General features: G+C 30.2%; 1 protein-coding gene across 1 annotated transcript in view; it reads left to right on the top strand.

Moving 5' to 3' along the window:
- nAChRalpha6 (nicotinic acetylcholine receptor alpha6) overlaps positions 1–14,934 on the top strand; it is a 531,258-nt gene that overhangs the window by 409,767 nt on the left and 106,557 nt on the right. Inside the window, exon 4 of the mRNA XM_065500448.1 lies at positions 3,187–3,296. Within this exon, the coding sequence (XP_065356520.1) occupies positions 3,187–3,296 (110 nt within the window). The remainder of the gene's footprint in view (positions 1–3,186; positions 3,297–14,934) is intronic.

The raw sequence follows: 14,934 nt of genomic DNA, 5'->3' as shown, positions 1-14,934 counted from the left end.
TTCTAGTTCTGTTCTAGTTCTGTTCTAGTTCTGTTCTAGTTCTGTTCTAGTTCTGTTCTAGTTCTGTTCTAGTTCTGTTCTAGTTCTGTTCTAGTTCTGTTCTAGTTCTGTTCTAGTTCTGTTCTAGTTCTGTTCTAGTTCTGTTCTAGTTCTGTTCTAGTTCTGTTCTAGTTCTGTTCTAGTTCTGTTCTAGTTCTGTTCTAGTTCTGTTCTAGTTCTGTTCTAGTTCTGTTCTAGTTCTGTTCTAGTTCTGTTCTAGTTCTGTTCTAGTTCTGTTCTAGTTCTGTTCTAGTTCTGTTCTAGTTCTGTTCTAGTTCTGTTCTAGTTCTGTTCTAGTTCTGTTCTAGTTCTGTTCTAGTTCTGTTCTAGTTCTGTTCTAGTTCTGTTCTAGTTCTGTTCTAGTTCTGTTCTAGTTCTGTTCTAGTTCTGTTCTAGTTCTGTTCTAGTTCTGTTCTAGTTCTGTTCTAGTTCTGTTCTAGTTCTGTTCTAGTTCTGTTCTAGTTCTGTTCTAGTTCTGTTCTAGTTCTGTTCTAGTTCTGTTCTAGTTCTGTTCTAGTTCTGTTCTAGTTCTGTTCTAGTTCTGTTCTAGTTCTGTTCTAGTTCTGTTCTAGTTCTGTTCTAGTTCTGTTCTAGTTCTGTTCTAGTTCTGTTCTAGTTCTGTTCTAGTTCTGTTCTAGTTCTGTTCTAGTTCTGTTCTAGTTCTGTTCTAGTTCTGTTCTAGTTCTGTTCTAGTTCTGTTCTAGTTCTGTTCTAGTTCTGTTCTAGTTCTGTTCTAGTTCTGTTCTAGTTCTGTTCTAGTTCTGTTCTAGTTCTGTTCTAGTTCTGTTCTAGTTCTGTTCTAGTTCTGTTCTAGTTCTGTTCTAGTTCTGTTCTAGTTCTGTTCTAGTTCTGTTCTAGTTCTGTTCTAGTTCTGTTCTAGTTCTGTTCTAGTTCTGTTCTAGTTCTGTTCTAGTTCTGTTCTAGTTCTGTTCTAGTTCTGTTCTAGTTCTGTTCTAGTTCTGTTCTAGTTCTGTTCTAGTTCTGTTCTAGTTCTGTTCTAGTTCTGTTCTAGTTCTGTTCTAGTTCTGTTCTAGTTCTGTTCTAGTTCTGTTCTAGTTCTGTTCTAGTTCTGTTCTAGTTCTGTTCTAGTTCTGTTCTAGTTCTGTTCTAGTTCTGTTCTAGTTCTGTTCTAGTTCTGTTCTAGTTCTGTTCTAGTTCTGTTCTAGTTCTGTTCTAGTTCTGTTCTAGTTCTGTTCTAGTTCTGTTCTAGTTCTGTTCTAGTTCTGTTCTAGTTCTGTTCTAGTTCTGTTCTAGTTCTGTTCTAGTTCTGTTCTAGTTCTGTTCTAGTTCTGTTCTAGTTCTGTTCTAGTTCTGTTCTAGTTCTGTTCTAGTTCTGTTCTAGTTCTGTTCTAGTTCTGTTCTAGTTCTGTTCTAGTTCTGTTCTAGTTCTGTTCTAGTTCTGTTCTAGTTCTGTTCTAGTTCTGTTCTAGTTCTGTTCTAGTTCTGTTCTAGTTCTGTTCTAGTTCTGTTCTAGTTCTGTTCTAGTTCTGTTCTAGTTCTGTTCTAGTTCTGTTCTAGTTCTGTTCTAGTTCTGTTCTAGTTCTGTTCTAGTTCTGTTCTAGTTCTGTTCTAGTTCTGTTCTAGTTCTGTTCTAGTTCTGTTCTAGTTCTGTTCTAGTTCTGTTCTAGTTCTGTTCTAGTTCTGTTCTAGTTCTGTTCTAGTTCTGTTCTAGTTCTGTTCTAGTTCTGTTCTAGTTCTGTTCTAGTTCTGTTCTAGTTCTGTTCTAGTTCTGTTCTAGTTCTGTTCTAGTTCTGTTCTAGTTCTGTTCTAGTTCTGTTCTAGTTCTGTTCTAGTTCTGTTCTAGTTCTGTTCTAGTTCTGTTCTAGTTCTGTTCTAGTTCTGTTCTAGTTCTGTTCTAGTTCTGTTCTAGTTCTGTTCTAGTTCTGTTCTAGTTCTGTTCTAGTTCTGTTCTAGTTCTGTTCTAGTTCTGTTCTAGTTCTGTTCTAGTTCTGTTCTAGTTCTGTTCTAGTTCTGTTCTAGTTCTGTTCTAGTTCTGTTCTAGTTCTGTTCTAGTTCTGTTCTAGTTCTGTTCTAGTTCTGTTCTAGTTCTGTTCTAGTTCTGTTCTAGTTCTGTTCTAGTTCTGTTCTAGTTCTGTTCTAGTTCTGTTCTAGTTCTGTTCTAGTTCTGTTCTAGTTCTGTTCTAGTTCTGTTCTAGTTCTGTTCTAGTTCTGTTCTAGTTCTGTTCTAGTTCTGTTCTAGTTCTGTTCTAGTTCTGTTCTAGTTCTGTTCTAGTTCTGTTCTAGTTCTGTTCTAGTTCTGTTCTAGTTCTGTTCTAGTTCTGTTCTAGTTCTGTTCTAGTTCTGTTCTAGTTCTGTTCTAGTTCTGTTCTAGTTCTGTTCTAGTTCTGTTCTAGTTCTGTTCTAGTTCTGTTCTAGTTCTGTTCTAGTTCTGTTCTAGTTCTGTTCTAGTTCTGTTCTAGTTCTGTTCTAGTTCTGTTCTAGTTCTGTTCTAGTTCTGTTCTAGTTCTGTTCTAGTTCTGTTCTAGTTCTGTTCTAGTTCTGTTCTAGTTCTGTTCTAGTTCTGTTCTAGTTCTGTTCTAGTTCTGTTCTAGTTCTGTTCTAGTTCTGTTCTAGTTCTGTTCTAGTTCTGTTCTAGTTCTGTTCTAGTTCTGTTCTAGTTCTGTTCTAGTTCTGTTCTAGTTCTGTTCTAGTTCTGTTCTAGTTCTGTTCTAGTTCTGTTCTAGTTCTGTTCTAGTTCTGTTCTAGTTCTGTTCTAGTTCTGTTCTAGTTCTGTTCTAGTTCTGTTCTAGTTCTGTTCTAGTTCTGTTCTAGTTCTGTTCTAGTTCTGTTCTAGTTCTGTTCTAGTTCTGTTCTAGTTCTGTTCTAGTTCTGTTCTAGTTCTGTTCTAGTTCTGTTCTAGTTCTGTTCTAGTTCTGTTCTAGTTCTGTTCTAGTTCTGTTCTAGTTCTGTTCTAGTTCTGTTCTAGTTCTGTTCTAGTTCTGTTCTAGTTCTGTTCTAGTTCTGTTCTAGTTCTGTTCTAGTTATGTTCTAGAGCTGTCCTGGTCTTTTGTTGTTTGTATATTTCAATTTTATTTACTTTTCTTATCTCACAGTATAAAATAAATTACTTTAATAAAATTTTCTATATTTTTTAAAAAACTTTCCTTTATGGCGCTTTTTTAAACCTACATTAAACATATAAACCAGGAATGGAATGACTATAATTTACGATGGAATGATTCTGAATATGGTGGCGTCAAGGATTTGCGTATAACACCAAATAAACTCTGGAAACCAGATGTGCTCATGTACAACAGGTAAGTTGGCAAACAAAATATAAAATTTAGAGGAAGCTTGTAAACAATAAAGGGGATATTTAATTAATAATAAATAATATTTACATCATATTAAGTTTCTTATGATATTTATAGGTATTTTGATTAATTTTTAAAATAAGTATTTTTATGAAAAAAAAAACACAAATTATATAAAATTCTCTTGTATATAGTTGCAAATATTTAAGAATTAAAACACAAGGTAAGCAAATGGTTTTCTAACCATTATTTAATTTTCCAAAAACCAAAAAAAACCGTAACAACATTTTTGTATAAATGGCTTTTTTCATATTTTTAGATATATGATGGATTGTATTAAACAATATTTTTATTTTATTTTGAATTGAGCTTTTAAACCAGCACTTTGTATTATATTTTAATAAACCAAAAACAAACAAGTTTAAAAATAACTAAAATCAAAAATAATTAGTTTTACTAACAAATAATTTTAAAACATTTTGTTAGTTTAAATCACTTGAAATTTTTATTTAATTTTTTTTAGTTCATCACAACCAAAAGCTCTAAAATTCATTATTTTTTAAGTTTTTAATTAAATATTTTTTTATTTAAATAACAAGCTTTAAACATAAACTAACATTTCAAACTCAAAAAAATGTACGATAAATTAAAAAAAAAATGTATGAAAACATTTCAATAAGAGTAGTTTACACACGCAGTGGTCACCAAATGAAAAGACACCAAACAAAAAAAAAAGAAAGAAAGTGGGAGTGTACATTGTCAGCTTGCCGTTTATGTGGGCCTTACATTGTAAAATATATCAGCCAAACCTATCAACCAAACAAAATTATAATAAAAATTTATCATTTAACCATCAGCTTTATACTTAATAATAATCTTATAAACAAAACCCTTAAACAAACTCATTCCACTCAAATTTAATTTATCTTAAACCAGTTTAAAAACCCTCCGTTTAACCAGAATATTATGCAAGTTATTGTTTTCAAAATTTCTCTTACAAAAAAAATAGAAATTCAACTATCTTTTTAACAAAACAAAATTTCTATTTCCTTAAACTTTAAATAAAATTCCCAACTTCATTAATCTTAATTGTTAACTCTTAACTACATGACATCTCTTATGAGTGTTAACATTTTATAAACAATATGCTGGTGTAATATATCTGGTTAAACCAAACAATACTTGACTTTATTTAGCCTGTTAAAACTACACTATTCGACTTTTATGTATTTTTTTTTCTAAATGGAAAAAATTTCAAAATTTTTTGAATTTTTTTTTGCTAATTACACTGTTTGGGCCAAATAATTTTCAAGTATTGTGCATTTTAAAAAAATAGAACAAAAGCGTCAAGAAAATGTGAAAAACTAATCCAATCCCTCAATCAACAATAAACTAGTTAAAGAATTTAAAAATTATATAAATCTCATTATAAGTTATGCATTAATATAAATATATCAACATTTAAAATAATAATTAAAAACACAATAGTAAAATATAAAAAATTTAACCCTTTAAGTGTTGTCTTAACAAAACAGCTATAACAAATCCTTAATATTTTCTACTTAAAAGTTTTTAAATTACTTTCGTTTCAACACATATTCAACATAAACAGAGTAAATAATACAACAACAATAAAATCAACAACATCATATTTACACACAACAACAAGTTAACCAACAACATTAATGTTGGAAATAAGTTTCTTTGAGGTTACCTCAGATTTTGGCTTACAACTTTTTTTCTACCAAACAACTTTTTATGACTTTTAATAGCCAACCTCCTAGGACATTTGTAAATACTCCACATGAATCTTATTAATTTTGGTTCAGTATTTTAAACGCAAGAGTGATTTACACACACAGGCACAGACGTAAATAGAAAAATTGACTTAGATTTTCATTGTATTTACTTTTTGAGGTCGCAGATTAATAATTTTGTGTATTTCTATAGAAAACAAATATTCTTAATCTAATCTTTGTTTTTAAATATGAAGAATTTGTTAAACATCCTACTTAAAATCTATACACTTAAGGGGTTAAATCAGGACTTATAAATAGCGTCTCATTAAAAACATATATTAAAAACATTACTATATAAAAGTGATATTAATATTATTGTATAAACTAATTTTTATTGATCAATAATTATGGAAAGCAGTTAACATACAAGATATATATGTAATTTAACAACCACAAAAATAGTTTTAATAAATATTTCAAAATGTCTACATACCACTTAAAACTATATATGAAATCGTATCAAAACCATTGTCATTTAATAATGTTTGAATATGTTACTTATAAGTAGATGTGTTATCTTCAAATCGGAGAAATAGCTTGCGATTTGTTCATCATTCTGTATCTGCGAAGTCCTTAACTACAATTTTATCTAACGTCGAATATAAACGTATTCGAGTTTATATTCGACTTTTCTTTCTAATTTCTATTTCTCATTATACCCTACACCACCATAGTGTGGAGGGTATTATGCGTTTGTGCAGATGTTTGTAACGCCCAGAAATATTAGTCCAACACCCACCTTAATGTATACCCTACCGATCGACTTAGAATCACTTTCAGAGTCGATTAAACGATGTCCGTCCGTCTGGTTGGCTGGCTGGCTGTCCATGTAAACCTTGTGCGCAGAGTACAGGTCGCAATTTTGAAGATATTTCGATAAAATTTGGTACATATTATTTTTTCGGCGCAAGAACCAAGCCTATTGAAAGTGGCTGAAATCGGTCTATAATTTCACCTAGCCCCCATACAAATGTCCATCCGAAATTGGACTTTATCGGTCATAAATGTTTAATTTATCTATGTATCTCCACAATATGTATCTCCAAATAAGTTTTATATACACAAAATTCATGTCACCAAATTTTGTTACGATCGGTCCATAATTAGTCATAGCTCCCATATAGACTCGCTTCCGAAAATCACTTTAACGTGCATAAATCGCTTAAAAATGTTGGTGTACTCACAAAATTCAACATAATAAACATAAATCACACGACCTAATTTCATGGATATCGCTCCATAATTGGTCATAGCCCCCATATAAGGCCCACTTCCGAAAATCACTCAAAAATATAAATTATTGAAATTTTAAAAGAAAAATATTTTTGTTCTTTTACTTAGTGTAGGGTATTATATGGTCGGGCTTGACCGACCAAATTTTTTTACTTGTTTTTTTTCATGCATGGCAATGATTTGCTTCCCCTGATATCACCTGCTTAAAATAGTCAGTTATAATCCCAACCAAATGTTCGAAACTATTATTGGGAGTATGACTTAAAAATGAGGGCTTATCTTTGGAACGCAATGTTTGTTTTTAATAACTATTGTTTGTTTTTAATAACTTATATGTCATTATTGAACATTATAGCGTAAATTTTCTACCAACAAAAGTTTCCTATCCTGGATTTTTTTATTAATTTCTTTAATTTGAAAACAAAATGCCGCTGAAGCACACCGATTGTTCACCGAATGGTGAATGTATTCCATCGGTTTCAAAGTGCGAGAGATGGTTTATGGAGTTCAGAAGTGGTGATTTTGACACAGAAGACCAATAATTGGTGGTATTACTCCATGAAGATTGTTGTAAGCCTCAACAGGAGCGAGCAGCACGATTCATCCAGAAGCAGGGAAATTCATTGATGTAAATTTCGGTATTTATAGAGCCTTTTGTGTCTAATGTGTGGATACTTTTGTCGCAACTGCTTGCCATGCTAAAAACTTTTAGGGAAAATTTTCTGCTTTTGGATGCTAAACTTTTCTACATTTCCTCGAGCATCAGCAACATAAAAATATTGACCCGAAAACTGCGTAAATTTGCCAGAACATACGTTTCCTCTTCCATTATGCAGCAGGTATTTTTTCTTATAAAATTTGACTTCAATTTCCGTGCTCTGTCTTTGACCTCTAAATTTGTAGCAGAGTTCCTGTCAGGAACTGTTTGAGCCTTGTATGTATTTAAACCTGCATTGGCTTTTACTTTTCGTACCAAATAGTCCCAGTACTGAGCTAACCAAACTGCTTTCCTACTGGATATGTTGAGAGCTCTTTGGAAAATGTTTTCTATTTATTGGCTTTAGAGACAGCATGTGGACCATTCCTTTTACATGAACCAGGTTTTCTATCAAGACTATCGGATAAATTCTCCCGATACTGTTTAATAACATTGGAATCAGTTTGTCGGCAGACCTTTGATTGTTTGTATCTTGATCAAAAAAATATCAAATAATACTTGAGTTAAAATGTTTAAGGAAAAACGTTTGATCTTACTCCTTATAATGAAGTAGTTGGGAAGTTTTAACTTTCCCTGTCCGACTACTATTTGCTGAACGCCCTCTCTGGAATACGCTTCACTTTGGAACAGAGTAAACATATCTTGATTCGTTTAAAATTGTCATGAGTAGGTTTAACAAAAGTTTGGTAGCTTCAACCAAAATTCTTCTTTATTAACTGATATTCTGCTGCTAGAACCGAAAAATTCTGTGTGTGCAACCGAATCATACGATTGACAACTAAGTGGGTTGTCACAACAAATCTGCTTTCTCTGTGTATTAAAAACCTTGAACTGGGCGATGTTAACTCCATCAGCTACTTGGGTAGGATTATAACAAAGACTGGTAGATCAATGGAGGGCATTGAAAACCGCGTCAACTATTTGGTATCCTGAAATCCATCTGGAACTCTCGAACTCTTTCCTGTCGAGTGAAGCTTAAAATATTCAACACAAACTTGAAGTCAATCCTACTCTTTGGATGTGAAACAAAGAATGCTTCACACTGAGATATCCAAAATCTGCAAGTATTTTAAAACCAATTGCAACAGAAATGATGAAACTCAAGTGGAACTGGATTGGCCACATTCTACGTAGACAAGCTAACGTCATCACCAAAAAATCCACACCTTTTTTAAATTTTGTTTTTTAGCTCAAACAAAAGCTGAGATATTTTCCTTGAAGATCCTTTTGGTAGCTTTGTGGGACGCGAATGGGATATCTATCATAATAAATATTTTGTAACTCAAAACATACAATTTTTGACTTTTTTTTTTGCAAAATGTAACTTTTTTTCAAAATGGGCCCTTTTTACACCCTTCACCTTCGTGAGAAGGGTATATAGGGTTTGTCATTCCGTTTGTAATTTCTACATTTTTCATTTCCGACCCTATAAAGGAGTCGATTAAGCCATGTCCGTCTGTCTGTTGAAATCAATTTTCTGAAGACCCCAGATATCTTCGGGATCAATAATTCTGTCAGACATGCTTTCGAGAAGTTTGCTATTTAAAATCAGCAAAATCGGTCCATAAATAACGGAGATATGAGCAAAAACCGGGACAACCTCGATTTTTGACCAATTTTTGATCTATATCTGGATTACTAAGTCATTAATATAGACAATATGGATAACTAATGATAGATATTTCAAAGTCCATTGCAACGATGTAGATAAGGCTATAGTAAGTTGGACCTACAATGGGTAAAAATCGGGAAAAATATTTTTTAACCCGAATTTTTTTTTCATCAAAAAATTTTTTTGTCATACATTTTTTTCCAAAAAAAAAAAATTTTTTAAAAAAATTTGGAAAAAACTTTTTATCGGCACAGCCGAATATAGCTCTTTTTTAGTTTTTAAATTTATTTTCCAAAAAAAAAAAAATTTTAAAAAAAAATTTTGAAAAACAATTAAAAAAAAAATTAAATTTTATTTACCTCAAAATATTTAAAAAAATTTATTTTAAAGTATAATTTGGTGAAGGGTATATAAGATTCGGCACAGCCGAATATAGCTCTCTCACTTGTTTAACTTTTTTTTAGCTGAAAAGAAAACTTAGATCTATTCCTTTAAGATATTTTAGGTCGCCTATTGCGGTGCGAGTGGGATATCTACAAAATAAATATTTTGGAACTCAAGAAATACAATTTTTGAATTTTTTTTGCAAAATCGAAATTTTGAAAAAATTTTTTTTTGCTCATTATTGTAAAAAAATGTTTACAACTATATTTTTTCTCTGGGTGTGCCATGGAATCAAAATACGTTCTCTCATTTCTACAATATTTAAATAATTTTAAAGAAGCAATTATATATTTCTTTATAAATTACCACAATTATTCTATTAAGTAAACATTTCTAACCTTATTTTCATTAATATAAGACTGCTTTCCTATTATCTTATAAATTAAATTAAAATAAAATATTAACATCACTTTTTAAAACACATCTTTAACAATATACTTACAAAAACAAGTACTTAACTGAAATTCTTAATAAAATTCATAATTAAATATAAATCATGTCTCTATTAGTCATCATTTGATTAGTTATAAATTGGTCTTCATATCGTTATTAACATAAATTATACTACCAAATTAAAACAAATTAGTTTTCATTTAATTTCTTCTTCATTAAAATCACTATGTTAATTTCATTTAATTAAAATGAATAGTTTATCATTAAATTTAAATTAATCTGCATATATTTACTATGAATTCAAATGCAATACATGTACTATATATCAATATAAATATATATTGTATGTATAAATGTTTGTGTATATGTATGTATGTCTAACTGTCATTTTAGTAAAAACCAAAAAAAAATTATAAAAACAAAAAATAAACTGACTTAAAATTTTGTATTAATTTGTTAACAATTTATAAAATAATCAGCATTTGCATTTCATTGTATTTATTTGTGTGTGTCTATATAATTTTTGGAATAAACAGAGCAAACCAGCTTCATATTTAATTTTATTTAAAATAAATAAAGAAAGAATAATCAACTAAATTATTATTATATAGTTTATGTATTTCAAATAAATATTTTTAAACAAAAAAAAGCTTATTGATTGCTAAACCTCTTCATTAAAAAAACTACAAAGAAACTATAGAGAAATTAAATTGAAATTTGCAAAAGATTTTAAAGAATTTAATATTAATTGAATTATGTGGGAAAAACCAAACAATTATTACTACGATAATTGATTTCCAGTTAAATATTAAAAAATTGAGCTGTTGGCGACTCATTTTTTAATGGATTTAATTAATATTAATTATACGTACTGAGTTTTATTTACATAAACTAAACCTATGGCGTATGTGGAATATTTAATTGGAAATTGGTTTAATAATAATCATACGCACCGTATTTTACAGCATTAATAAACTGTTTGAAACAACACAGGCGTATGAGTGATATTTATTCAACAGAATTAAAATATTAATCATACTCTTAAGGAACATGTAAAACTGTTAAAATTTCTTAATAAATTATTTCTTTGAAATCTTAACAAAACAATTTTGCTTTAATTTCTTCAATATTTCTTTTTTATAACTCATTAAAAAATCAATTGCTTTAAATATTAGTTAATAAATATATTATTCACCGCCACCATAAAATCAGCAAAAATTTAATTAAAATAAACCAAATATTAAAAATAAAAACATTAAATAATTATAACCATTAAATGTAGTTTTATTAAATGTGTTAAATTAAATTTAAACTTATTATTAATACAAAATCATGCTGTGATTTACAGTAAATTAAATTCACAAATTAAATTAATCATTTTGTTTTTTTTTAATGTGAAAACATAAAACTGACATTTAAGCGCACCTCAACAATATTTCTAGCCACATCAACACACATTTTTATGCATAAATCATTAACATAACTGCTGTCATCTCCTGTGGGACTCTAAATAATATAAAACAATTTATTTTAAATTTATGATTTTATTAAAATAAAATCTTTAAAATCCTAAACTATAAACTTTAAACCCTCTAGTCTTTATATTTCTTACTATTTTCAACACAAGCTTTAATTTTGTTTATTTTTTATAACCCACTTTGCTTCAAGTTTTTTATTTAATTTAATAAGGAGAGCTTTGTATGGAAAGTAATGTGGAAACAACATAACAAGTATTAAGAAACAAAATTGAATATTGGTAAAAACATTTTAAAACAACTATCCAATAATGACTTTAGTACGGACTACCTGCAGTATATATAGACCAGCAGGTTGGTTTTTATTTTCATTTAACTCAGCATAAGCCGCCAATAACAATATATCGCTAGAAAAACCCAGTTAAGAGCAATATATCTTAGGTCATTCCAAGCTGTTCCAAAAATGTAAATTTCAGCTTCAATGGAAGGAATTTCACCAATATTGTGCATGATCTTCCACATAGGCTATCTAACTCAAAGTACTTGTTTGGCCACGATATTATTATGTCGTAAGATACGCTACCTACGCATCCAAATATCAATTTCAAGGGGATTTATATATCACATAATTACTGCACTTCTATAAGTTTAAGGTCAAAATATCAGTAATATTCTACCAAAACAATAGCTTAGGAATGTTTAAATATGAAAATTTGAGAATCCGCATCAACAGAAAAGTTCTAACTTGAATTTTATCATATATTCGAGGCTCAGCGAAGGGAACTTTTTGGGTTCCCCTATAGACTTAGACGATAGTGTGCTGGACTATCAATCTGAGGGTTGCGGGTTCGATTCCCGCCATGTAAAAAAAAATCCAGCGCAAATACTTATTTTCGAATCGCCATCGATATCAACTTCTCAATCCAGACAATAAAAGTGATGAGATTAATTCTTCAATAAGAATTCTTATTATTCTGTAATGCATTCGACTACCAGTATATCCTGGAATTCTGATATTTTTTAAATACTTGTCACATGCATTACTAGTTAAAATGTTTATTATGTTACTGACTTGCCACTTAGAAAAGAATATCTTCCTTATCTACAAGGAATAATAGATGTGCATTCAGCAGTTTAAACATTAAATGTGTTATTTGTCAGATATTTAAATAAATTAGTTGATTCTGTCGACCACTTTCTGGAAGTCGAACAAAACACTAAAATAAACACCTTTATTTATAACAAATGGCAAGGAGTTTTTATGATCTGCACTGAAATACATGTTTTGAAAATCATATTGACTGATGGAGTTCTCTATAGAGAGATCACTATAAATGGTAAAATACAATCTTCGTTAAATTGCGATTATATAAGTATTATCAACTCGTTCCCACCGATCGATTGTAACTTTAAGAATCTTCGTCTAAACACAATAAAGAATCATTTGGCCAGCCTCAGCCCATAAAAATTACATCCCAGTGGGATGCCAAACAAAGCATCAGGTTTTATGAAATAATAGTCAATTTTTTTCCCAGATCATTACGATCAACCATCACAAAGTCAGCTCACAGTACACAATGAGTGAGATCAAAAATGTAACGAAGTCCATGACGGCAGTCGATCTTACTTCATAGGAAGTGAGAGGAGCTGTAGCTTGGTATATGTTTTGAATTTGGACTTTAAACACTAAGGTGGGGCGGAGCTTCAAGGCCCCAAAATTGAGTATCTTAGAATCTTCAATCAGAGATCTACAAAAAACGTAGCTATAACTATATTTTATCTCTTATAGTTTACTACATATTCAAATTACAAAATTATAATTTCAGGTTTTTTATTTACCTTAGTCTGGATTTTTGTTAATAGCGGATCCACATGTCTCCCGATATTCTTCAAATATATATTTTTTAATTAACAACAAATTTATTAATATCAGAAAATAAAATTAGTTCAAAATCGATACCAAGTCAAAAATTATGTGCATTTAAATTAAAAAAATGTTAAAAGGTATTTTTTTCGAGTATTTTTTTTTTTCGAAAAAAGTACAGTGAGGCCTCGATTATCCGTGATTCGATTATCCGGCAACATCAATTATCCGTGAAAAAAAAAGAAACCAATTTTGGATCGATTTCAACTTTTTTGCATCGATTAACCATAGTTACCTCAATTATCCGGGATTATAAGCAACATTTTTTTCGATTATTTTTGAACAACAAACAAAATATGAATAAAACGAAAAAGAGGAATTGCCCATTCGAAACTGAAAATATTTAAAGACTGCTGAAGAACCAAAAGTTATGGATTAATAGTGAATGAAAAGGCTAAAATATTCCACTCAAAATTAAACAGAATAGAAAAACTCAGCAATGAACGATTTATACAATTTTCCAAACCAAATGTGACGTCTTTGATCCAACCGATGGATCAGGGTGCAATATGGAGCTTTAAATGTCATTATCGAAAAACTATAGTGCAAAAACTATTCACGTCAATCAATAGATAAGAATTTAAGAAAGCGCTTAACATCAAGAAAGCACTGTTGTCAATTAATAATGCTTGGAACGCTGTTACTTCTGCAGTTTTGAAAAATGCGTAGAATAACTTACTCTGCCCAGAAAATGAAATGCTGTGGGCATATGTCCGAAATTTAATAAAATCCTTATATTATTTAAACATGTACATAAAATCCTTTAAAAAACTACTCAAAATTGGTACTCAATTAACCTGGAAAATTGATTATCCAGAATGCGTCCGGTCCCGACCAATACGGATAATCGAGGTCCCACTGTACATACATTAATGTTTAGTTATACAGAAAATAAAAAGAAAATAAATAATGTGTTTATATTTTTCTGAAAAGTAAGATTTTGGGAAGTACTCCAGAAGAAAATTTGTATTACTGCGACATCCATAGCCACCCGAATTAGTCCTATTTTTTATGTAAATTAAAATTTTATGCCAAATTTAATCAATTGCATAGCTGCAATTCACAAAATTCAAAAGTGAAAAAGAAATTATTGAACTGTTCCCAAAAAACTTTTCAAAAATACCAAAAACTGTATTTTTTTAGATTTTTAACTCTGTTGACGGCACATTTAGGGACATATTGGCAGCTATGCGATTAGAGAAAATTTGTCATAAAATTGAAATTTTCATAAAAAATATGTAGGTCTACTTCGGAAGGCTCTGGACCTCGCAGTAACATACATTTTGAAATTATTTTTCTTCTGTAGTACTTTCCAAAATGCTACCTTTTAAATGTTTTGAAATAATTCTTTCTAAGGAATATTCATTAATTTGTTGTTAATTCAAGACAAGACATCTAAAGAAAGTCGGGAAAGATTTGGATCCTTTATTGCCCAAAAAAAAAACAGGTAAAAAAACTAAAATTTAAATTTTTAAATGCGAATAACCTGTAAAATGTAGGAGATAATATATTGCTATACGAATCTTTTTTTGTAGATCTCTTCTAGTACATTCTATATATATAAAAGTTTTGTCAGTTATCGAGACATTTGGCATCATATTTAATTATACCCTACACCTCCATAGTGTGGAGGGTATTATGCGTTTGTGCAGATGTTTGTAACGCCCAAAAATATTAGTCTAACACACACCTTAAAGTATACCGATCGATTTAGAATCACTTTCTGAGTCGATTAAACGATGTCCGTCAGTCGGTCTGGTTGGCTGGCTGGCTGTCCATGTAAATCTTGTGCGCAGAGTACAGGATATTGAAGATATTTCGATCAAATTTAACAAATATTATTTTTTCGACCAAAGGACCAAGCCTATTGAAACTCGCTGAAATCGAGCCATTATTTCACCTAGCCCCCATACAAATGTCCTTCCGAAATTGGACTTTATCGGTCATAAATGTTAAATTTATAAATGTATCTCCACAAATTGCGCTCCAAATAAGTTTTATATATACAAAATTCATGTCACCAAATTTTGTTACGATCGGTCC

The sequence above is a fragment of the Calliphora vicina genome, chromosome 2, assembly GCF_958450345.1.
Source record: "Calliphora vicina chromosome 2, idCalVici1.1, whole genome shotgun sequence".
In the NCBI taxonomy this organism is placed as follows: domain Eukaryota; kingdom Metazoa; phylum Arthropoda; class Insecta; order Diptera; family Calliphoridae; genus Calliphora; species Calliphora vicina.
The sequence above is the reverse complement of the archived record's forward strand: the minus strand, read 5'-3'. Positions and strand labels throughout refer to the sequence as shown.